Genomic DNA, 22,515 nt, shown 5'->3' with positions numbered 1-22,515 from the left:
GCAATCACACTGCTGTATAGAAAATGCTTGTTATCTTCTTCCAGACTTTGCAACCATCTCAGCCCAGGTGGACCCAGGAGATTTTCTGTGGTTGTGAAATGGACGTGTCACAGCTAAGACTTTTCCAGTTCCAGTGCCCCTGGAGAGCAGCTATCTTACCGGACGATAATTTCAGAGCATGCTGTCATAAGTGGCTCAAGAAATTAGAAGAGAGGGAGATAACGATGGAGAGAAGACCCAACCCACACATCTGTGTTGAACTGTTCCCAGCCCTTCCACCTGTCCTCTCCCGCAGGCTGTGAAGGATGCTCCTGTGTGGCCTTACAGGTGCCCAGCAGTGTTTGCAGGGCTGTGGAAAGAACAGCAGGTGACTAGAGCGGCCATTTACCTGCTCACTTTTTGGGAAATGTACCTTGGCAAGGGTGACCTTAGACAGATATTGGAGTCAAAACACAAGGGGCTAACTTCTCAGGCTTGGATGCAAGGGTAGAGCAACTGGAGTTTGGGTTGGCCCCTTGCCTCAAGAAGCTCCTTCCCTTTATGTTATGTTTTCCTCGCTCAATAAGCTATAGTGTGCTATAGTGTGTTTTTCAGTGTGTAGGAGAGCAGCATCTGTTACTGGAAATGCTGCTGTGCTAAGGCAGGCAGGACAGGAACTGGGGGGACCATCATCCTTAGCTCTGCAGGACATCTCTTCATCTCCTCCCTGGCATCAGCCTGCCCCTGTCCTGGAAAACGGTGCTGGCAGACATGGCTGTGCCAGGGGGCTTTGCCTGCCTCATCCCCTGCCTGTGCATTGGCATTCCAGTTGGTGCTGCTCACGTCATTCCAGTTAGCACTGGTCAGGTCAGCAGCCTCCAAGAGCACAGCTGGGAGAAGGAGGCAGCAGGCACTGCTCCTCCTCCTCCTCTTCCTCTTCCTCCTCCAATGTGAGCCATTCTCCCATCAGATCTACTTCCCACCAAGAAGTCTCTATCCTGGGGTTATTCTGGTGGGCCAGCATAGAGGTGGTGAGGAACTGATACTTGCTGAATGTGGGCCAAAGCCCATCGTTTTTCTAAGAGGCACCCAATTTCTTGTTTGCTTGTTATATTAATTTCCAGTCCAAGAGACATCCAGTCTCTTTTCCTCAGCAGTGGCTCTGTAGATGATGCCCTTCATTCTGGAAGGTTTCTCCTAGCCAGGACCACAGCTAGTTCCCCTGTTAACAGCAAAGGCTTATTTGTGGTTCCAGCTGACACCCGGGCTTAGTTCCTCAGCTGTAAATAGGCAATGAGCAGTTTCCGTGCTTCCTCTCACCAGCCCAAAGGTGACTTCCCTGTTCTGAATTATGTTCCTTGGGTGCTGGGAGCATTCCCAAACCAGTGACCAAACATTCCCATTAGCTGCTGCCCGGGTGCTCCGTCCTCTTGAGTGCACTTTGTGTCCTACCTGGCGCAGGTTTGCTGGTGGGATGCTGCCATGGTCCTTCCCGTGCTGCCTCCTGACCTTGCCTTGTGCATGTAGCTAGTGTCTGTCTGCTCCATTGCTGAATGTAATTCTGCTGTTCACTGGACACACGTATTGTGTCAATGGTGCTTCTGCTCCCTTGGGCTTTGGTGGTGCCCCAGCTGCTCACTCCTGTACCCCCCCGTGCTTTGAACAGTGGCACGTAAAAGTGGCTTTAAAAGACAAAAACCCCAGTGGTATCAACACCTAGACTGTGTTACACACTCCGGCATCTCAGGGCTTTCAAAGCTGCGGTGAACCCTTTGTGCTGCACCCTCTGGCAAGTGGCTGGGAGGTGTGAGCAGCACTGAAACAAAGCACATCACTGTGTTTTTCTGATCAGGTATCTAAGAGAGCAGTTAAGATGGAGCTGCAAGCCAGTGAGAGTGAAGCGGGGGAGAGGTGCTCTGACCAGCCCAGATGGCTCAGAATCCTCTCCAGCCACCCAGCAGAGAAACCAGCCCCAGGTATCCTACTGTGGGCAGCACTGGTGCCTGAGCCTGCCCTTTGGTGGCTTCATTCTTCTTGGGATGGCTGTCCCAGAGGTGTCAGGCCAGGGGCTCATCCACAGAAGGCCAGCATTTCACTCTCTGGGCTGTGCTTTGAGAACCCCTTGAGGCTGTTGGCTTGGGAAGCACATGGACTTGCACGGACATGGGTGTCTCTGGTGGTGCCTCTGCATGTGGACCTGGAAACAATGGTGGTTGCATCTCCTACACTGCTGGTGTACAGGCAGCCTCATGCTCACCACCCAGCGCAGACCCTGTGGGACAGAGCTGGGGCTGTGGAAAGAAAAAGAACCCAAGGGACTTTGGTTTTAAGTCTGGTGTTGTGAACAATGGAGGGAAGCAGCTTATTAGAAACGTATTTCATTGTGTAATTTTAGGCATTTGTCACACGTATGTCTGTGCTGGTTTTTCCTCCTCTGTGAGTGCAGCTGAAGGCTGGGACCAGCAGCGGAGCAGTAACAGGGTGCTGGGTTGTGCTGGTGGAGGGCTGTGGGGCGCGATCCCTGCTGTGCCATCGCCACAGGAGCGACACAGCCAGGAACATGGGATTCACCCTGTGCAGCGTGGCAGGGCTCCCACACGTCCGCCACCGGAGCCGGTTTGTCGTGTAAAAGCATAAAGTTGCTTCAAGTGTTTATAAAATTTCCATGAAGTAGAAAAAACCAGTCCAGGTGTGCTTTTTTCCTTCTTTAAGCAATGCTCAAGTGTTGCCACACTGCAGCCATCCTCTGCTGTGCAGGTCCCACTGCTCTGGTCCCATGGGCACCACAGGACCTGTCCCAGCACCCCAGGGACACAGCAAGGCAAGGCTGTGTGTCCTTGGGGCTGATGGAGCCCTACTCACTGCCGGTGTCTGCAGCCACAGCTCCACTGTCTGGTTTGAGTTCCCCCGATGGTTCAGCTGCCTCTTCCAGCACAAACATCTTTCTACTTATGAAGTGCTTTGTTGAGGGATTGATTTAATTTTTTTAACCTAATATCACGTAGCTGGGCAAAGCTGCAGGTCAGGAACTGCGCCAGTGGTGTGAGAGGAATGAATTCAGCTCTGGTGCGGTGAGGGTCTTTGGCTGGACCTGGTATCGTTCTCCGTGTCCTTGTGCAACTGTTTCACACCATCCCAGCCCTAGTATAAGGGTGCTGAGCTTTGCAGCATGAGTCCAGGTTTGCGGGCTCGGAGCAGGTCTGTAGCTTGCCCTGGCTCCAGTCCCTGAGCAAGCACTGCTCGGGCCGAGCATGGTCCTGCCTGTGGCAGGGGGGTTGGAACTGCGTGAGCTTCAAATCCCTTCCATTCTGTGGTTGCAAGCAGCAACTTGAGAGCTTTTTGGTTTCTTTTCCCTCCTTTTTTGTTTCTCTGAAAGGTTTCCTTTGGGGGCTATATTTTTTCCAGGGATGGATGTCTTCAGAACAACAGCGAGACAAAAACTGTTTTCCCATTAGCCCTCGCATTGAATGATTACAAATTGGAATGAGCAACAGGGCGCTGTCCCGACAATTCTGGTGCCCCCACCCACAGGTGCGTGGTTTATTTTGTAGTGGAAAACGTTTTGACCTAACTGAGCAAGAAAGAAATCTTTGTCAGCATAAGCAAAACCGTGTAGGTTTGTATACAGAGAAAAGAGCTCCACCAGATGTTTCAAAGCTTGAGGCTGGGCCGCAGTGAGGACTTCCCAGAGGAAGAATCTGGAGAGGTTAAGGGCGAACTTCAGTAGACACATCTGTATGATAAATTTAGCATTGAAATGTACTTAGTGGAGCGCAGACATCTTGAATTTATGTGCTGCAGAGAGACCCACAATGGCTCAGGAATCCACCCACACAGGGCTTTGTGCAGGATCAGAGTCTTCTACACCAGACGTTTTCTTGGCAGCCATCGGCAGCATTACTTGGCCTATGCATCCTTAAAGAGTCAGACCACCAGAAAAAAAAATCCTGCAATTGGCTTAAAAAGTCAGGAGATGCTCTGAACCGGTGAATGCGGCAGTGTTTTCTGTTTCCCTTATGGAAGAAGTGCTTTCACAGCCTTTGTCAGACTCTCTGAGAGCTCCTAAAAGGCAGAAGTTCTGGAGGTGCTTGAATCCATACATGACACGTTGCCATTCCCATGGAGGCTTAGAGAAACACAGTCCTCTCCCCTCTCCCTGAGACATTGCCCCGCGGACCTTTGTGCTCCTGCAGGTCAGGCATCCTCTGCTCTGTGCCTCGGCCATCCCGGCACTGCGCTGCCATGCCATGGCCCTGCTGTCACCCTGCTCTGGTGAGGACAGGGGCACACAGGGCCCTGCTCACCCTCTCCTTGGCATCTCCCCACCGGCTGTGGTGGGAGGCGGCAGGAACGCTGCGGATGGAGCAAACCCCAGAGCTGGCCGATGTTCCTCGTGTCAGGAGCACACGGGTCAGCGTGACCCTGCTGAGGTCTGCGGCTGCACGGGGAGGGCAGAGCAGCTCCCGGTGCCTCTCCCAGCCCTGACCACAGCTGCGGCACCGGTGCAGGGCAGTGGGATACCAGCGTTCCCACTTTGGACGAGGGCTCCAGGTGAAGCCTGGTGTTCTGGTTAGTCTGTCTCAGAGGGAGCTGCAAAACCTTGTGTTACGCAAACTGGAGAAACTAACCTAAATTTAAAGGACTTTCATAATAAACAGTGAATTTGCTCATGACCAGGCCCTGTCACATCTCAAGGCTGGGAATCCTTCACATCTGGTTTGTAGTCCCATGCATTGTCTGCAACTGCTTTAAGTACTCTACAGGCAGTTTTAGACCTGTGAAAAGCTGGTGTTCCGGTGGCTCCTGGTCCTGTTTCCATTCTTTGACCAGGTAAGATATCGTGTCAGTCACAGGACAGTTCAGTGGCTGGATTCTGAACCCTTCGAGCAATGCAGAGACGTGACACACGCGCAGGCACCAGCCTGCTCACCAGCATGGCTCACCACCAGCATTTACTCAATGGAGAAAGGACCAGTGGGGATGGGAGACTGCCTGAGGCTGGAGGAGGAGGAGGTGAATGCCACCAGTGTGGGACATGGGTGGCAGCAGGTGGGGGTCCTGCAGGGGGTCCCCACTGTTGGCATGGTTTGGGCTGTGGTCCATTCACATCTGAACAAGCCCGGCATGCAGAGCATCTCCCTTTCCCTGGCTTGTGCTGGCGCAGCCTGAGAGGATCAGTGCAGCCCCAACGCTGATAGGGCCGGAAGGCTGCAGGGAACTGGTTGCTAGTGCAGCTGTATCAGCGTGAGCAGTGCTCCCAGAGCCCTGGGGGGGTAAAACCACTGTCGAAATGTGTGTTTAAAGCAGGTCATTATTGGTTTAGGAAATGGAGCAATTTTTTTGTTTTAAAGTATTCCCACTGGCTGTTCTAAGGACAAAGGCAAACAAACTGCTTTAAAGCATGGAACCGTTTTAGGTCTGCTTGAGATCTTTTCAGCCAAGAAAAACCCTGAAACAAAGCAAGATTGATTCAGTTTCTGCCATTCCAGCCCCCCTCACAGAAGATAGCCCCAGTCCAGCCTGCTGCACCCCATGTGCTGCCCAGGCTCCGAGCAGCCCCGCTTGCTGGGCTGATGGAGTTGGTCAGAGCAAGGTTCCAGCTGCGTTTGTTATCACAAAGGTCCAGTAAAGGCACCTGGCAGCCTGCCTGGGACAGAGGCTATTTGCCAGCTGGGCCAGGAGGGTTAGAGCCCAGAGTCTGCAGAGACCTACAGAAAAATGTACCTGGCAGCGTGCAGCAGAGCTCTGCAGCCCTCTCCGGCCTCCCAGCAAGTCCTCCTTCCTTCTGAGGGGTCTTGCTCTTTCTAAACTGAATGGTTATTGTGGACATCATGCAGGTTTCTGTCCACCGCCAAGGACAGAGCACTTGGCCTGAGCATTTCTCCCTACCCTCTGAGCTGCACTGAGCCCCCTGAGCTCTGTCTCTGCTGGAATGGAAGGCCTGGAGAGGGTCTCACCCAGGTCAGGACTGCGGGCTTTGCCTGGCAGGAGCTGTGCATCCCGCACCCCTTCGGGCTGTGGGGTTGGCAGCTTGGACTCTGCTCTTTTGCAGTCACAGCAGCCATGGAGACACCCGACAGCCTGGTTGTGCCCAGAACATGGTCCCTGACCCCTGCTTGGCTGGCACCAAGCGTCCTGTCCTCAGCTTGTGGTGATGTTGTGGGGCAGAGATGGGGCAGCCCTACCAGCACCAGCAACAGAGAGCTCATGTGTTGGACCAGCAGCTCCCGAATGTCCCAGGTGACACTGGTGGCCAAACCAAAGTTTGATGGGGGACACTGGGGTGAACATGGTGACAGGTATCTGAGACAGCACCACAGCCCATGAACGGCCATGGGTTTCTCCATGTCAGTTAAGGGTGAATGTTGAAAATTGACATTCATATGTAACTGTGACTCGAAGAGAGGCATGGGACCAGATTCTCTGCAGATGACTAAACAGGATGCTACTCCACACGGGCAAGGCTTTTTGTAGCAAGCAGTACACTCTGCTTTCAGCCCGCAGGGCAGTGGTACACGTACCGCTGCTGCACAATTACACACTAGGCATTGCCAGCTATTTGTGGACTAATGAGGTATTACTTTTTTTCCCAAGCTCTTTGGTTTTTCTCACAGTGAACAGAATCTTGACCCTGGGCAGCATCCACGTCTGTGCCTTGAGTTCCAAAGCAGGCAGATAAGCAGTCTTTTCTTATTACTTGGGAGAACATAGGTTAATTTCATGAAGAAGTTCCAGCAGAATGGATTTACAACTGCTCATAAAGACAGTGAAAATAACAACAAGAGGAGGAGGACACTGGCCTTTATTAGCTGTTTGCTTTGAGAAATACAATACTCAAATGAAATTCAATTTAAAAACCCAAAGAGGCATATGTGAAAGGATTAGTCAATTGATATGTAAATGAACTAACAGTTCAGATATGTGATTAATAGCAAAATCTGACTGCGAAAACCAGCCTATGAATGACCCAACACGCAGCCCCACGCACTGAAAAATGACCTGCTTTTTCCTGGCGTCTTCAACAGCTAATATTCATCACACTGGGTAACGGTTTTCATGCACATTAACTGAAACAAAAGCCAAAAACCACACACTGGGCAGTGTTCCAACAGACAAGATTCTGCCTTTATTGTACTTAGAACAACAACAGGTTTTAAGGTTACAAAAAGAGCTGAACACCAAGCGTGCAGGTCTGCTCTGTGGTACAGCACAGGCTGGGGGCTTGCGTGGGACCCAAGCATGGATTAAACCAGTCAAAAAGTGAATGTTTTCATCTCCCCTAGCGTAACTGGTGTTGGCTTTATCCCGGATGCCAGGCAGGTTTCCCTCCGGTTATGAGAATAAATGTCCTTCAGTCCCATACGGTGACTTCTGAGTCACGGTCAGCTCCTGGGCATCCTCCACCACACCTCACTGGCCAAGGCAGCGACATCACTGCTCTCCACTGTTCACAAGGTAATGTTGTAAGTCTCCATTTGCCTTATTCAATGCATTCAGTTCCAATTTAAAGAACAAAACGAAACAGAGGCAACAGTCCAACTACTGTCCTTCTCTAGAAGCAGAATTTGGCCTCGGATGCCACTGATTTGGGCAAAACCCTGCCATTTCTGAAAGGTGACTGAGAAAATGCTGCAACCGGAATACAGCTGCAGCCGCAATAAAGTGATATGTGTATGCTTTGGCCTCACTGCATTACTTGCAGAGGCTAAAGGTTCGCAATGCAGCAAAGTCCCACCAAGCCAGGGCACAGACTTCTGTGTCACACATAGGAGGAAGCTGAAAGCTCAGCCCTCGCCTTGGAACCATGCCTGGGGAAATAACCCTTATTGTAGCTGAGGAGTCTTTCTGCCCATTCTGGAGGCTACTCGAGCTTTTTCTTTTGGTAATCCTGCACTGTTTGCTCCATGACTTTACTCAGCTATGGTGAAACAAGCAATTGCAGAGACATTATGCTTTGTTACATTCATGAATATAGCTGTGGGCTGGGAGTCCTCCCCAGGCAAAAAGGCACCAGCAATGAGCTTTTTTGGCTTATTACAAAGAAAATAAAATATATCAATATAGAGAACTCTTTTCATTACAGAGACGTGTTAACAAATAAAACCAGCATAAAACCACCACAGAACACAAAATATCCAGCACAGAGAGCAGCTCATTATAAATTTGCTGTGGTTTTATGTGTGGTGCAGATGCTTACTTTCTGAATCACAAATGCAGGTTCCCCTGCCACTTCTAAAGGGAATGAGCAGAAGCCCCTCCGTGCTGCATGGGAGTAGGTGGGTGCAGAGAAGTTCCAGCCCCATGCCACCACACCGCAACCTGCCCCGGATCCCAGCATGCAGCACTGGTGACCTCTGCCTGTCCCTCAGACACGCGGGCATCTTCCCCAACAGCCATTCTCCAGGAACCCCGTGTCATTTGATGCTGGGCACTGGGACACGACAGCGCTGAGCACAACCTGGCCAGTCCTTACGGCACGTGAAAGGCTTTCTGTGCCTCCAGAAGTCTACTTTGAAAGAGCCAGAAAACAGCTGCCACGCTGTAATTCCAGGATTCTGCCCAAAAGTGCAAAGACACTGTGCAAAGAGGGCAGAAATAAAGGACGCTCTGTTGTCCCCCAAGTGCAAATACTATGCCTGCCTCAGCTACAGAATCAGCCACAAGAAAGCTGGAGAAGCAGATACTGATACCAGACCACACCAGTGTATGTTCCCTTCATGCCACAAACAGATGGACCTTTGAAAACTGGGCAATACCTAACCAGAAAAAACATTAAATTAAATGTTTCCATTATTACTGGCATACACTGACTCATCTCCTGAAGAGTTGCAATGAGTGTGCAATCAGAAAAGAAACTCCCTTAGAGCATTATATTAAATAGATCTCTTTAGCAATATAAAGTGGGGCATGCTTTTATTTTAGTATATATGTACATTTAACATACGTCATTGAAACATCCAGACAGAGAGCTCAGCAAGCGGAGCGGCAGCTGATGTAACAGGGAGCTGCAGGGAGCTGTGCTGGTGGTGACCTGGCAGGGGAGGGCAGCGAGCCCAGCTGATGGGAGGCAGTGGTCACCCCAGGCACCACCTCAGCATCCCTGCAGACACTGGCAATGACCCCAACAGAGCAACAGGAGTAAAAGGAGCACGTGCTGATGAAGGTGGCGAGCATCCTGCATCCCCTCCGCAGGGCCGACTCGGTATCTATCTCGGTGAATCTGAGGTGGGATTTGGAATCACTGATGCCAAAGGGGTCCCCCCTCCAGGGGTTTGGCTATCCTGAGGGAAGCCTCAGGGACAGCACTGACATGATTGTGAGGATGGTGAAATTCTCTTTGCTTTATTAAAGCAAAAGAAGACAAGAAAATGCAGAAGAGAACACAAAGTACAAAGATACAAGGCAGGATCTGGACTTCGGTATTTCTTAAGCCTCATTTTGACCCAGTTCCTGCAGCAGTCCATGAAAATAAACAAGGAAAGTGTTAACACCCCCCGCAAATACACACAGCTGCTCCTGATCCCAGTTCCTGCACCTGCCAGTCCCCACTCTAACGATGCCATAAGAAGTCAACTCTTGAATGTAGAAGCTGCAGAAGTTTGCTTTGATGCTGAAGAGACAAAGAACATAAGGCCGGTGCCCATCCGAGCACAGAGGAGCCCTGGGGTGCTCGCTGGTGACAGCCTGGCTGGTTCCTGCCCACTGGCCGGGGGCACCTGACCCAAGCTCCTTCCCCATCACACATCAAACCTGCCCACTCATGAGCTGCACGCATCCAGCACATGATGCACAGGCAGCATCCCCCTCTAAAGGGCTTTTCATTCGCATTGTGCTTCCACCAGCAAATCAGGGTATGCAAATCCCTATTAAACTTGATTTCTTTCCGATCTCCCAGCAGAAAAGTACCCAGCAGGATACCTCCACTCATTAACTAATGAAAACTTCACCGACAAGAGCTTGTGCAAGATATAAAGCTCTCCAAAGGAGCTCTTCAGATTGCTCCTAACCATCCTAAACAGTGATGAGAGAGTACCCACCCAGCTGTTCTCTGTGCCCTTCTGCTTTCTGCAGAAAACGTTCAGGAAGAGAGAAGTGCACCAGCAGGATTTTTTACCAGTTCATTTGCAAATATTAGTAGATCATATTAACATTTAAAATGCTTGCAGCCCTCTAAAATAGAAGCTTACTCAGAACACCGCCCTCCTGGCTGGCATTCAGGAAGGTTATCTAAGGATTCTGCTGCCATCCACATGAAGGGGTTTCAAGTGGAAGAGCACAAGCAGAGCCACATCTAGCAGGGGAGGGAAACCCATCACGAGCAACTGCAAAGAAAGTTCCTCCCCTTCAATAGTTTTAAGGGCTTTATTTCTACCCCTTCCCTTAATGAAAACCCCACAGCGTGACTGAAAAGTATCTCAGTAAAACAAGTTTGTTCTACTGCGAGCTTACAAAGAACTCAGAAGTACCGTGAGGGCATCTGCCTGAAGAGCTGATGGTGATGCTCAGCTCATGAATGGTCCAAGCAGCACAGGCATTAGTGCTGTTTTCTGCACAACACGTGTGTGGCAATCAATTGTCTGCAACCTCATTCCCTTTGCTTTTAGAGACACCCAACAAAGACAAGCAGCTGGTATTACACAGGGGGAATGTGTCTGATCAGTTCTGGTGTGCTCACGCTGTGCAGGAAGAGGGAATTGAAATACAATGGGGAATGCAGGCTTGGCCACTGTGTGGGAAACGGAGCCCACCAAAGAAATCAGAACACAGGCATCGAATGGGCCTGTGTTCCCTTCTGAACCTGAGGTATGAAACAGTCAAGCCTGACAAACCAAGCCTGCATTTCTCAAGATACTCCTGAGTGCTGAGGGCCACCAGCAGCTGCAGACCAATCAGCCTTTGATCTTTGCTGGCTGTGGACCAACCACCGGTCAAAGCCAGGGCGCATTTATCCATCCTCACTGTGGAGCTGCAGCCTGTGCTGCATCAGCCTGTGGACTGGGCTCTGCCACTGCCACGTTGAGCTGTTGTGGACTGGTGAAGCACATGGGACAGTGCGCTTGGGATGGCGTCCCCCAGGCTGCAATCAACCACTGCACTTGGCAGTAGCCATGCGCACTGCTTAGAAGGGCAGAAGGTCTCTTCAACGCTTCTTTTACAACTCCCTGCAGCGCCATAGCAGCACCAGCCACTCGTCACAGCCACCTCCCGAAGGATGGGATCGACAGCAGGAATCCTGCAGCCTCACAGGTCCTGCAGATCCCAGCCCCGCTGCTTTGCTCCTGGCGTGTTCGTCTGCTGGCATCAGAAAGAGCAGTTGGGACACAGGGGAAATAAGTGATGTCGACGGAAACCCAGGGCCTGGGGACACCCAGCGGGAGCAGAGCTGGTGAGGGGCTGGGCAGGGGCCCTGGCTGCCCACGGGTGGAGGGGGGAGCATGAGGTCTGAGAACGTCAGGCACTTGCGGAGGTGAGTACGGCTGTGTTGGAGGAGCAGCAGCTATCGAGGATGGGAATGTGACTGCTGAGTGCCTGGGAGTCTGCGGGGCAGACCAAGATCCAGCTTGACTGGACATGGCAAAACCATCCCAGCTGGTAAACAGTAGCCATTTGTCACCTTTGGGACTTTGGGAAGGTCATCTTCCTCTCCAACCCTTTTGCTGACACCCTGTAACGCTCCATCAGCTAATACTGATGCTGCATAGGCAGGCACGCTGTCCAGAGCAGAGCCCTCAGCAGCTGCACGGTGGCTTTGTGTCAGCAGCAGGCCCCGCCAAGTCACCAGGCTGCAAGTTCATCTCATCCCCCAGCTCTTCTCTGCTTCTCTACTGCAATGTTTTAACTCATCTGCTTCCCAGCACCATTAATGCAATTTAAAAGTCCTGAAGAAGGCCAGTAAAGTAACCCACACCCACACGTACAGGTTCAACCTGCTTCTTGTCATATCCTGCTGCTTCTTTAAAAAAACCCCAAACCCAACGACCGCTGGCATTTCTCCTGATCGCTCGTGGCCCTGGGCCACTGAAAGTCACTGTGGAAAACACACAAATGAGAGAGCACAGGCATGGTGCCGCTGCCACCGTGTCACAGTCCCCTGTCCCAGCACGGCGAGCCAGCCAAATCTAGGCAGAAGCTGAGGCACGTAGCTCAGTTCGAGAGGTACCTCATGGAAAACAGAAATCTCAGGAATCCCAGCAGGCAGTCGGTTGTCACTGTCCATCCTCCTGGCACACCGCCTCTGTAGAGGGATTCCCCAAGGCACTGCAGTACTGTAGTGCAGAAAAAACTGGCAGGAGATTGCTGAAATGGGGGTGGCAGAACGGGGAGGTCCTTCTGGAAGATCACTGTGCGTGGAAGTAGATAGGCTTGACTTTTCCAGACAGGATCTTGGGAACCTGCACAGAGATGATCTCAGCCATCATTTCAGGGTAGTCCACGCTCACCATATGTGCCTTAATTAAAAGGTCAAATGTAAACTGATGCAGATCCTTGGCAATCTGGGAGAGAAAGAAAGTTTGTTACACAAGAAGTCCCTGGGCAGTGGTTTCTTTGGGAAGACGAGGAGCAGGCGTTAGCAGGCACAGCTGGCCACAGCTGGACCTTGCCGCAGTGGGACATGCTCTGCTCTCTGGCCATCGCTGCCTTGCTAGCAGCTGTCAGATGGCAGGTACACATCTTAAGGATATGCAAGGGAACTACCCACCCTGAAGGCATGGAGCATAACTTGCCATGGTCCTGCACACTCGGACATTACTGAGCACCACAAAAAGGGGGATGAATAGAAATGGCCCTCTTTTACTCCTACAGAAACTCATCTTACTGTGCAGATGATGCTGACTTCAGTTATTAAGGATTACTTTTTGCTTATAAACATGTAACTGTATGTGCATGGAGCTCTCCCCCAGGGAAAAAGAAAGGTCTAGCTCAAGTGTCACCAGTACTTTAAGTCACAAATAGAGAATTTGATTTCACTGCTGTAATCAGAGAAGGTTCACTGGGGGCACTGAGATTTTGAGCTGTTCTGATAGGCTGACAATACAAAAGTACCATTTACAAAGAGCTTTTCATTGCTCAAATTGGAAGCCCATAAACCCAAGCACTAGAGTGGTTACTGCAGGGAGTGACAGACACAGGTAGCTCACTCCCTCAGTAGACTTAGTGTCTGTCTTTTCTCTGTTGCTTAATCTGGGAGCACACTGCAGTACTGTCCCTGCAAAGGTGTATGAGAGTTAAAAAACAAACCACAAAGAACCACAGAATCATTGAACAGCCCAGGCTGGAAGGGACCTTGAAAGGTCACCCAGTCCAACCTTCCCCGGGAAAGGGAGCCTGGAGGACACTATTTAACACCCTGTCCAGTCTCGCATCCTGAAAACCTCCAGTGATGGGGACCACCATGATCCTGGGAGGTTGCGCCAGTGAATGATCATTCTCACTGTAAAAAGTTTCTTTCTTATGTAATTTCTTATGTGTATACATAGACATTTCACTGTCCTCTTACAGGATGCACGGAGTCCAGGACCTTGGTGAGCTGGTAAAATCGCCGAGAGCAGGAGGTAGGGTTCTTCCTCTTGCAAGCGATGATGCGGTCGAGTTCCTTAATGTAATTCATTCGAAGTTCATCAAAGAGCTTCTGGTTCTTCAGGCCATCCACTGGAACTGGATGGAACATGGGAGGGAAACAGTGAGAGCTGCTCAGAGAGTGGAGAAACAGATAGGCAGAGGAAGGCTGGGGAAGAGGTCAATGCAGACCTGAGAGGAAAGATCTGCCCACCAGCTCTGCTTCTGCTATAGCCTTCACTCTGATCAGCTTGTTGGATGGCTGCTAAGCCAAGTTCTCCGCTTGTTAAAAATAAGAAGCAATATGACAAACTGAAGCACTAGTTTCCTGCTCTGCAGCTGATGCTCAGAGGCCCTGTGGTGACAGGAGCTGAGCCGAGGAGCAACCTCCTGCAGAACTGCATGTGGAAATGCTGCACTGTGCAGGGGTGGGATGGGCTAGCTGCAGAGGCTGGGTGAGGGCACCTGAATGCTTGACAGCTCGTTCTCTCTGAGCAGCTCAGACTGAAGCAGAGGGGAGAACATCCACAGCCATTCCTTGGAAAGTGTGAGTACATGCACAGGGAAAGCATCGGATACATCTACGACAATACAGTGCACAGCAACTGGAGGTCTGCTGAGGAAAGGATGTGAGAACTTACTAATACTGAAGAAGAGCAGAGCCTTCATGCAGAGGAACTCCTGCAGTGTGATCTGAAGCCAGCCGAACTCCTGAGAGAGATGCCGCATCCTGACACATTGGCTGTACATTCTGGATTTGTGCATCCGGTACCTGGCAGGGCAAGACACGTCACGCACAGCAAGAGGATCAAAGCGCTGCCTGCGCGATGTGCATGGGAGGACAAGCTCTGCCCATCCCAGCAACCCGAGCCTCGCCTGGCACGTCCCCCGTGCCAAGAACCTGAGCTCTGTCTTGGGAGATGCTGGCAGCAATAGGCTTGCACACACGACCAGAATGTTTTCCAAAATGCCTGCATGCAATTCCCATCCGGAAATGGACGGCTACCTGGGACTCGCAGGGCTCGCCTGACCCTCTGCCTTCCTGAAAAGCAGCTGCAATGATTCACTAAGTGTGGCTATCTGCGAGGGGTAGGAAGCTGAGCTCGGAGCTCTCAGAGACAAGATATGCTTTTGCTTGCGCTGTGCATTGTTATTGTTCTGAAGCTCTTCTACTTTCGTGTCGACAAACCCTCCCCAACTCTAAGCTGATGGTACATAAGAGAGAACCTATCAGGAACTTGCAATAAAAGCTTGCTGCTTTTCCTACTCGCTCCAGCTGGCCAACCAAGCTGGAAATAGAAACTTAAATCCCAGCGAGAAAAGGCAGGTCTATATAGATCAGCCCTTCACACCCAGCACCAGCTCCCGCCCAATGGAAGTCGAACCCAAGGCAAGGTTGAGGGAAAAGGAAGAAGGGCCAGGAGAGGCACTACAACCACACATACTGCTCCTGGAGATCACTGCTGAGCAGTTAGAGGACAAAAAGCAGGGCCCTCCTATGCTTTGTTGGTCAGCCCTGAAAGTACGACTACTAAGCTATACATTCCATAATGAAAACAAATGCCTTGATTTGTTCTCACCTAGTCTGACCCAAACAGAACACAGTATTAGATTGTTGCTGTTTCACACTTACTCATTGAAGACCAAATCTGGAGCAAAGTAAAGCATCCTGGAATTGACGTTGGTGAAAGATCTCCAACCCATAGCAAACACCATAAGGCCCATCCAAGAGTACTGGATTATTGACATCTGGTCATCCACATGCAGGTTGCGAAATCCTGTTAAAAAAGGAGAAGGGGATTTTACAAATTAACACTGGGCTCCTTGCTGGTACCGGGACTGTTTTTCTCCAGCTCTCCTGCATTACTCCTGTGAGGACAAGGTGCTCCACAGCCCAACCTCAGCTCATCCCAGGACACACAGACACATCTGGGGGGCACAGCCACAGTGTCAACAGCCAGGTGCTCACACACCCTCATAACCAGCCAAAGCACACACCTGCAACTGGAAGGGGAGAAAGGAGATCCTCAGGCATAAGGAAGGGATAAAGACCGGGTGAAGAACACAAGCAGCAAAGCGTTATACAGGAAAGCAGTGAGAAGTGGCAATAAATGACATCCTCCCCTGGAGAGTCTCAGAGATCTTCACCAATTGTATTTGAAGGCTTTGCAAGACACAGTGAAGTGAACCAGCACCGTTCTGCAACAGCCTGGACAAAGACACAGCAGGATGGGATTCAGTGACTTCCTAAAGTCCCTTCTGGGACACAACCAAACCTCGGCGCTGGCACCAGGCTTGCCCTGCAACAGCCCTTGTTTCTGGCACTAATTAGACACCCAGACCCACTGAAACGTACTGTGCCACATGCTCTGCAGTCACAGCGTAACTCCCAAAGTCTCTGCTCCAAAACATTCACAGTCACCATGTGAGACAGTATGTCAAAAGTAAGTGAAAGAAACAGCTGATGAGGATTTGTATGCTTTGTTCTGCTAACAGAAATAAATCAGCTGGAGGGTGGGAGCCCCAGCAACAATACAGTTAACCAGATCACATTCTCCAGGCGCTGAGAAGCCGTCATTAACCAATTGCCTCCTCTGGTGCAATTCTGGCTCTTCAGGAGATAAGCCAAAACCCTTCAAATCGATTAGGACTTCATCAAATTTAAGCAAATGGATTGTAATGTATAATGCTCAGAGACAGCAAGTAACCATGAGGCTTCATCTCATGGTTAACAGGCTGCTTCCGTTTCTCTGTCGAACACACAATGCATTTATCTAATGAATATGAAAATGAAGATGAAAACTTCTGCTGAATCGCAAGCTAAACAAAAAAATCCATTACATTCAAATTAGTGTTCCCAGATGGCAGCTCACTGCTAAATCCCAGGCGCGTTTACAACACACACACAAACACCTCCAACACCGTACTTTTTTCCAGATACTTGCAAGCAGGCAAACGTGATCTGGTTTCAAGCAAATCATTTGTTACTTCAGTGAAACTTTAAAGCATTCCAACACCTCCAGTGTGTAATCATAACTCACTGAGGCAATTCACTCTTGCTTGGGAAGCTGTCAACTGCAAATGAGCACAGGTGGTGGTTTACTGCTGAATAAACCTGCCTTACATTCGTGCATTTTTGTTCTAGATCACGTATCACTGGATTAAAAACCTGAAGTTTGTGTGCCAGTATCACGCCACCGAACCTGAATGGGTGATTTCCACCAGATGGGTGCTCAGCTACCAGCGGAACACGAACCTTCTGGCAGCCAGAGAGAAACGCATTCAGAGCACACCAGTACAGACAAAGCAACTGGGCAACTCCAGGACTTCATAAAATCAGTCATACTCATCTCTAGGCCATATCTAAGTTCGATTTTCATAGCTAACTGCAGTACTCCATGCTATTAAAAAGCCTTTCTATTTATCCAGTAAATCTGGGCAGAGATTAACTCCCTGCCTAGTAAAACCTAAGCCATTCACATTCCTTGAATTTCCTCCTGCTCCGTACTTGTCACCATTCTCTTTCCCTGCCCGGACTTTCTGAAAAGATTGGAAACATGTGAGTTACTTGAAGAGGAGCCATGGGATGGCCCCTGTGGCTGAGACTTTGAAGTAGGCTGCGAGATGGTGTACTGGCACCACACTGGCACCCACGTAATGAGGGTGAACCTTTGCTATACACTCATCCCCCTCAGATCCACGGTTGGGAAGTAATACCCTTTCCCAACCTTAGGAAGTTCTTTTGGGAAGTTCTGCTGGGCCCAAGAGGTGCTGTAGGCCCAGAACTACAAGCCAAGGCATGCTGGAAAGGGTGAGGTGAGAAAGAAGACAAACCAAAGGTCTCTGATGTTTGGCTTCTCTTGTGCCTATGTTTTGGGAGCAAGGCCTGTAAGTCTTAACCACCAAAGACGAAACCTGTAACCTGCAAGTGACTTGGAGACAGAAAACATACCCATGAACAGCAAACTATGCAAATTTAGCCCTAATTCACACGAACGATCCATCCCTCTTCAGCTGGGTTTAGCATCAACAGGACAAAGCTGTTGGGAACAGCAGCATCAATGGCAGAACTTCCTCGTCCTGCTTGCCATGCCCGTGCAAACCAGCTCCAAAGCCACCTCTGCAGGCAGCCAGTCTCACCTGGGGCTGGCTTCCCCTCAGTCTCTGAGTATCAGCTTTGCACCATAGCTGGGCTAACTATAGGCGGGGTAACTATTTGTTGCTCCTAACCTTTGCTATGAGAAGGATTTTGGTGCTCTTGTTCGTTACCTTGTAATTATGTTCACTTAAAATAAAATACTTGTGCAAGCTTTACCAGTGTTTAAGGAAAGGTATTTGAACACAACAGTTTCGTTGTCAGAGGACTTAAAACTGCTTTCTGCTTGTTCACAAAAACAAGTTCTAGAAACACACTGGCTGAGTTTTCTAAAAGGAATCATTGCTTCCAGTTTCTGAGCTAAATGTCTTTAAACAAAACTGTCTCTAAAAACCTGTAATTTCCTGCAAACCTCCTCCATTCAGACATCTTAAATGATGTACTGCCAGAATCACTGTAAAAGAAAATAAATACAAACTTAATGCCATAATATACCGTTAAATTTCTTAGTCTTGGCATGTTTTGAAGAGACCCAAATGAAGATTTCTTTCTACAGAAAGAAACCATAGTAAAACTAAAATCAGATTTACTGACGACTTCAAAAAGATCAATGCCATTTTGTTGTGAATAATCACAAAGCAGCAGAGGTTTGGAAAGAAATTCTTTATATTCTGTCTTGATGCAGTGCTGTGCCAGATTAATTATCTTCCTAAAAGATCAGCAGCTGAGCACACGTTACCATAAATTGCATTTCTAATATAAAAACATACTCATTGTTTATCTGGAAGTCTTATTATCTGGAGAATGAAAAAAGATGCACGATTAATTGTATGCTTATAGTTAAAAGGTGATTTAGATATACTGTAAGGCTGTATATTTGAAACAGAAAAGCAAGCGATGGCCCGGAACACCCCTAAAGCACTAATGCAAGTACACACACTACACAGAGTAGTGAAGGGGAAAGGGACCTGGGGGCCCTGGTGGATAGGAGGATGACCATGAGCCAGCAATGTGCTCCTGCGGCCAAGAAGGCCAATGGCATCCTAGGGTACATTAGAAAGGCTGTGGGCAGTAGGTCAAGAGAGGTTCTCCTCCCCTTCTCCTCTGCCTTGGTGAGGCCACATCTGGAATATTGTGTCCAGTTCTGGGCCCCTCAGCTCCAGAAGGACAGGGAATTGCTTGAAAGAGTCCAGCGCAGAGCCACAGAGATGATAAAGGGAGTGGAACATCTCCCTTATGAGGAGAGGCTGAGGGAGCTGGGTCTCTTTAGCTTGGAGAAGAGGAGACTGAGGGGTGACCTCATCAATGGTTACAAATATGTAAAGGGTGATTGTCAGGATGATGGAGCGAGGCTTTTCTCAGTGATGTGCAGTGACAGGACAAAGGGTAATGGGTGTAAACTGGAGCATAAGAGGTTCCACGTGAACATCAGGAAAAACTTCTTTACTGTGAGAGTGACAGAGCACTGGAACAGGCTGCCCAGGGGGGCTGTGGAGTCTCCTTCGTTAGAGATATTCAAGGCCCGGCTGGACAAGTTCCTGTGTGATGTACTCTAGGTTACCCTGCTCTTGCAGGGGGGTTGGACTAGATGAGCTTTTGAGGTCCCTTCCAACCCTCGGGATCCTGTGATTCTGTGATTCTGCAATAGCTTTAGTAAATAAGTCCATCTCCCATGGAGTATTTCACCTGATCACTTGTGCACCGAGCTGCTAGAACCACAGAGGGCGTTCAACCGTGGTGCTGGCGGCAGAGCCACGGCCTTTTCCCACACATGCGGTCCAGCTATTTTTGAGAGACCGTTTTCCTAACAGCTTCTGGAACAAACTGAAGACTTTTCATTTGCTGCCAGTTAGAATGACCCTTAAACTAATGTGTTTGAGTGCTGATCTAAATTAGCTGTGAGGCCTTCACTGAATTTGTGCGTATGGAACAGGGGAAATACACACTCCTTCCATTTACCTTGAAGTGGACAGATTTTATGGATTTAACGAGATTTTTTAATTCTGTGTTCCAACAGCCTCCTGGACAAGCAGTGCTTATCTGATCTTTCCAGCAAAACCACAGTTTCATTCTACCTTCTCCTGTGCAGAATTTCAATTGCACAGGGTCCAAAGGGCCATACACTACATTTTCTCCGCTGGACAGAGGCTGGTATTGCTACTGCAGGCAAGCAGGATGCAGAAATGCTCCTACCTGATGCAGCCTTGTTTCCAGGCCATCACTGAAACCTCGATGGAAGCAATGCAGTAACACCTTGCTGCATATTAATCACTCTTGCTATGCAGATGATTTTCAACGCTGGATGCAAGATTAATAATCACCTATTAACCAATATTATTCTACTGCCAGTGTTATCAGGCTGAGGCTACCTCCATTACAGGTGCAAGTTCCCTCTTCTCCCACCAGCAGCAGTCATTGGAAAGCAAAAACCTTCTCCCCTTTACATTGATATGCATCTTAACTGACAGACAGGGGAGCTTGTTCGTCTTTTAGCCAACGCTTGTGCTAGATATGCTTCATTAATGAGGAAAGGGGAAGAGTGGATGGCATTTTCCCCCTTGCTGAGGAGCACGCAGCACTTCCAGCAGGCAGAGGATGCAGCAGTGTTTGGCAGGAGCACTGGCTGGCCAAGATGTGTTGCCTCGGCTGCTGGCCCCGGGCACTGTTCCTCCTCCTGGGCAAGCCGGACTGTGCTGCTGTGCAGCTCAAGCCCTCTACTCTGCTCCCATTGCACCTCACTAGCAACAGCATTCATTAAACAGCCTCTAGCTTTCCATGAAACTGTGTGAACATCTTTCTGCTTTGATAAAAACAACCACATCCCGCTGTTTTAAATTGCTTTGGTTTTGTTTCCATTTCTCCCCCTACCTGCATTCACTCACAACACCTGAGCCCACCGAACGCCGGGCTGCCCAGCCAACCTGCAGGCCTGGGAAAAGAAAACCCTTCTGCTTTATTAACCAAAATGTAATTTAAATATGTTATAGACAGCAAACCACCTCTGGCTATGGGGATACTGCAGGTCTACCCAAAAAGCGAGGCAGAGACAGTGTGTGCAGGAGGGGCAGTGGTGGGCTTGGCTGCCCACACTGGGATCCAGAACCTGTCCAAGCAAAGGGGCTGCATGGCCACCACCCACCTGGAGCTCCACAACAGCAATAGTGCTGCAGTTGCTTATTCCTTCCCTGGAAACCACCAGCAGAATGACTAAGTGGCAAATTTGTGGTTATTATTGTTCAACTGCAGTGCTGGCACACACAAGGGAACTACTGGGGAAAGGTACAGAAAACAAAGTGGCTTCACACTTGCTCCAGGCACAGTGATGCTAATGATGGGCCAGCACCAGCTCTGCGCTTGGCAACATCCCACCATCCAGAAGGGATCCATGTCCTGAGGAGGGTGTAGTGGTTAAGCTGTAACTGCTCAGACATAAGAAGATTAGAAATAATCTTGCCCAGATGCTGTCACTGGCACAGCGGGCACCAGCCCTGGGAGGCAGCAGTGCAGCAGCTGGCAACACTGTGCACCATGGGGTTGGAGAGCAGGTGCAGTAACAGGACAATAAAAGCTTTTGATAAGGAGGTGGTTACAATGAAAAATGTTTTTCAAAGCAGTCTTCCTTTCCATCAGCACTCCTGCAGTTTTACAACCGACTGCCAGTCAGGTTTGGTGGTGTCTCTGCATACTTTTCTGGAGGAATCTTGATGTCTGATGTAGACAGGCCAGAAGAGAAAGCACGATTTGTTCCTGGTTTCACAAACTAGGTGAACCGTTTCTGACTCAAGGACGTAAGAAACGGAATGGGCTACTCTGCATTTACGCATATTCAGTCTAACACCCCTCCTGGACCAGCAGTCCAACTACCTGCAGGGGGACTGCGAAATTTCTGGGAATGTTAAATGTCTAACTAGGTTCATCACCAGGTTTTGGCAAACTTATTTTGTCTCAGTTTTCTGCTTTGGTCCTATCACCTCGAACAAACAGTAGGATCCCTCTTTTCTGTGGCATTTCCTGAGGAATGGGGCCATGGTGAGGAAGGCAGCTCAGGATCGTCCCCAGGCCCCAGTCTCAGGGATGCTGGGAGGTGAACTGGATGCCACTGCACCAGGAGTGGTCTCAGGCTTCTGCAATTTCACTCAGTTGGCAGGATTACGACTTACAGCCGAACAGACTGGCTACCTCTATGCTCAGAACCAAAGAATGTTCTCAATGAAACCCGTGTCACCAGGACGTTTCTGTTAACAGCACCTGCTCACTATTACCGTTTGGCAAACTCCCAACCCTTACGTACTCCTCCAGTATCATGGCTATCAACGTCTCATAAATACATCTGTCCAGCCTGTTGCACAAGAGCAACCTGACTGCCAGGAAAAAGCCCTTTGGGATTCTGTTTGCATCTCTTTTGCTACTATACAATTAACTGGCTTGTGAAATACAAAAACAGTGATGAAGGATTTCTCCCACACCTCCAGCCTCAGCTCTTTTCAGCCCAGATTCCCCCATCTCACTTTCCAATCATGAAGTGGCACACTGGTGATTCACCTGGACAATCTACCCTTTTCATCACTTAGTGCGGGTTATGGGACTGGCTTAGAGAAAACTTCTGCAGGTCTGAAGAACACAGCCCTGGAAGTGGAGTTAAAACTCTGCATGGGCAAGAGCTGCATGCCTACATGATACCATGTGCCGGGGTTATCAGAACCAAAGCTAAGTTTTGGCATACTTTGTCACCCCTTAGTCACCTCTCCCATCATCCAAAGGAGACAAACCTGATGCTGCCGCTGTCGGCTGCACAGACATATTGCCCAGGCAGGTGTCCCGTGAAGATGCTCCCCAAGGAGATGAACTGGGTGATGGGATGGAGGGATGCGGGCTGCAGACCA

The 22,515-nt window shown here is 49.6% G+C and overlaps 2 protein-coding genes across 6 annotated transcripts in view; one reads left to right on the top strand and one right to left on the bottom strand.

The window, feature by feature from the left end:
* Positions 1-3,750, top strand: part of OPHN1 (oligophrenin 1) — a 65,863-nt gene extending 62,113 nt beyond the window's left edge. For 3 of the 5 annotated variants that reach the window (XM_080624401.1, XM_080624400.1, XM_080624402.1), the window contains one exon: positions 45-3,003. The gene's annotated coding sequence lies outside the window, so the exon portion shown is untranslated. Of the gene's footprint in view, positions 1-44; positions 3,004-3,384 lie in introns of those variants that run through there. The other 2 variants (XR_013957480.1, XR_013957481.1) reach the window with 2 other exon arrangements.
* An 8,567-nt stretch (positions 3,751-12,317) lies between these two features.
* The window catches only part of AR (androgen receptor), a gene marked incomplete at both ends in the record, with an annotated part of 52,577 nt that continues 42,379 nt past the window's right edge, over positions 12,318-22,515 (bottom strand). The window contains 4 exons of the mRNA XM_080624690.1: positions 12,318-12,473; positions 13,478-13,635; positions 14,178-14,308; positions 15,170-15,314. Of these exons, the coding sequence (XP_080480816.1) occupies positions 12,318-12,473; positions 13,478-13,635; positions 14,178-14,308; positions 15,170-15,314 (590 nt within the window). The remainder of the gene's footprint in view (positions 12,474-13,477; positions 13,636-14,177; positions 14,309-15,169; positions 15,315-22,515) is intronic.

The sequence above is a fragment of the Psittacula echo genome (genome assembly GCF_963264785.1).
Source record: "Psittacula echo genome assembly, chromosome: 8".
In the NCBI taxonomy this organism is placed as follows: Eukaryota; Metazoa; Chordata; class Aves; order Psittaciformes; family Psittacidae; genus Psittacula; species Psittacula echo.
The sequence above is the reverse complement of the archived record's forward strand: the minus strand, read 5'-3'. Positions and strand labels throughout refer to the sequence as shown.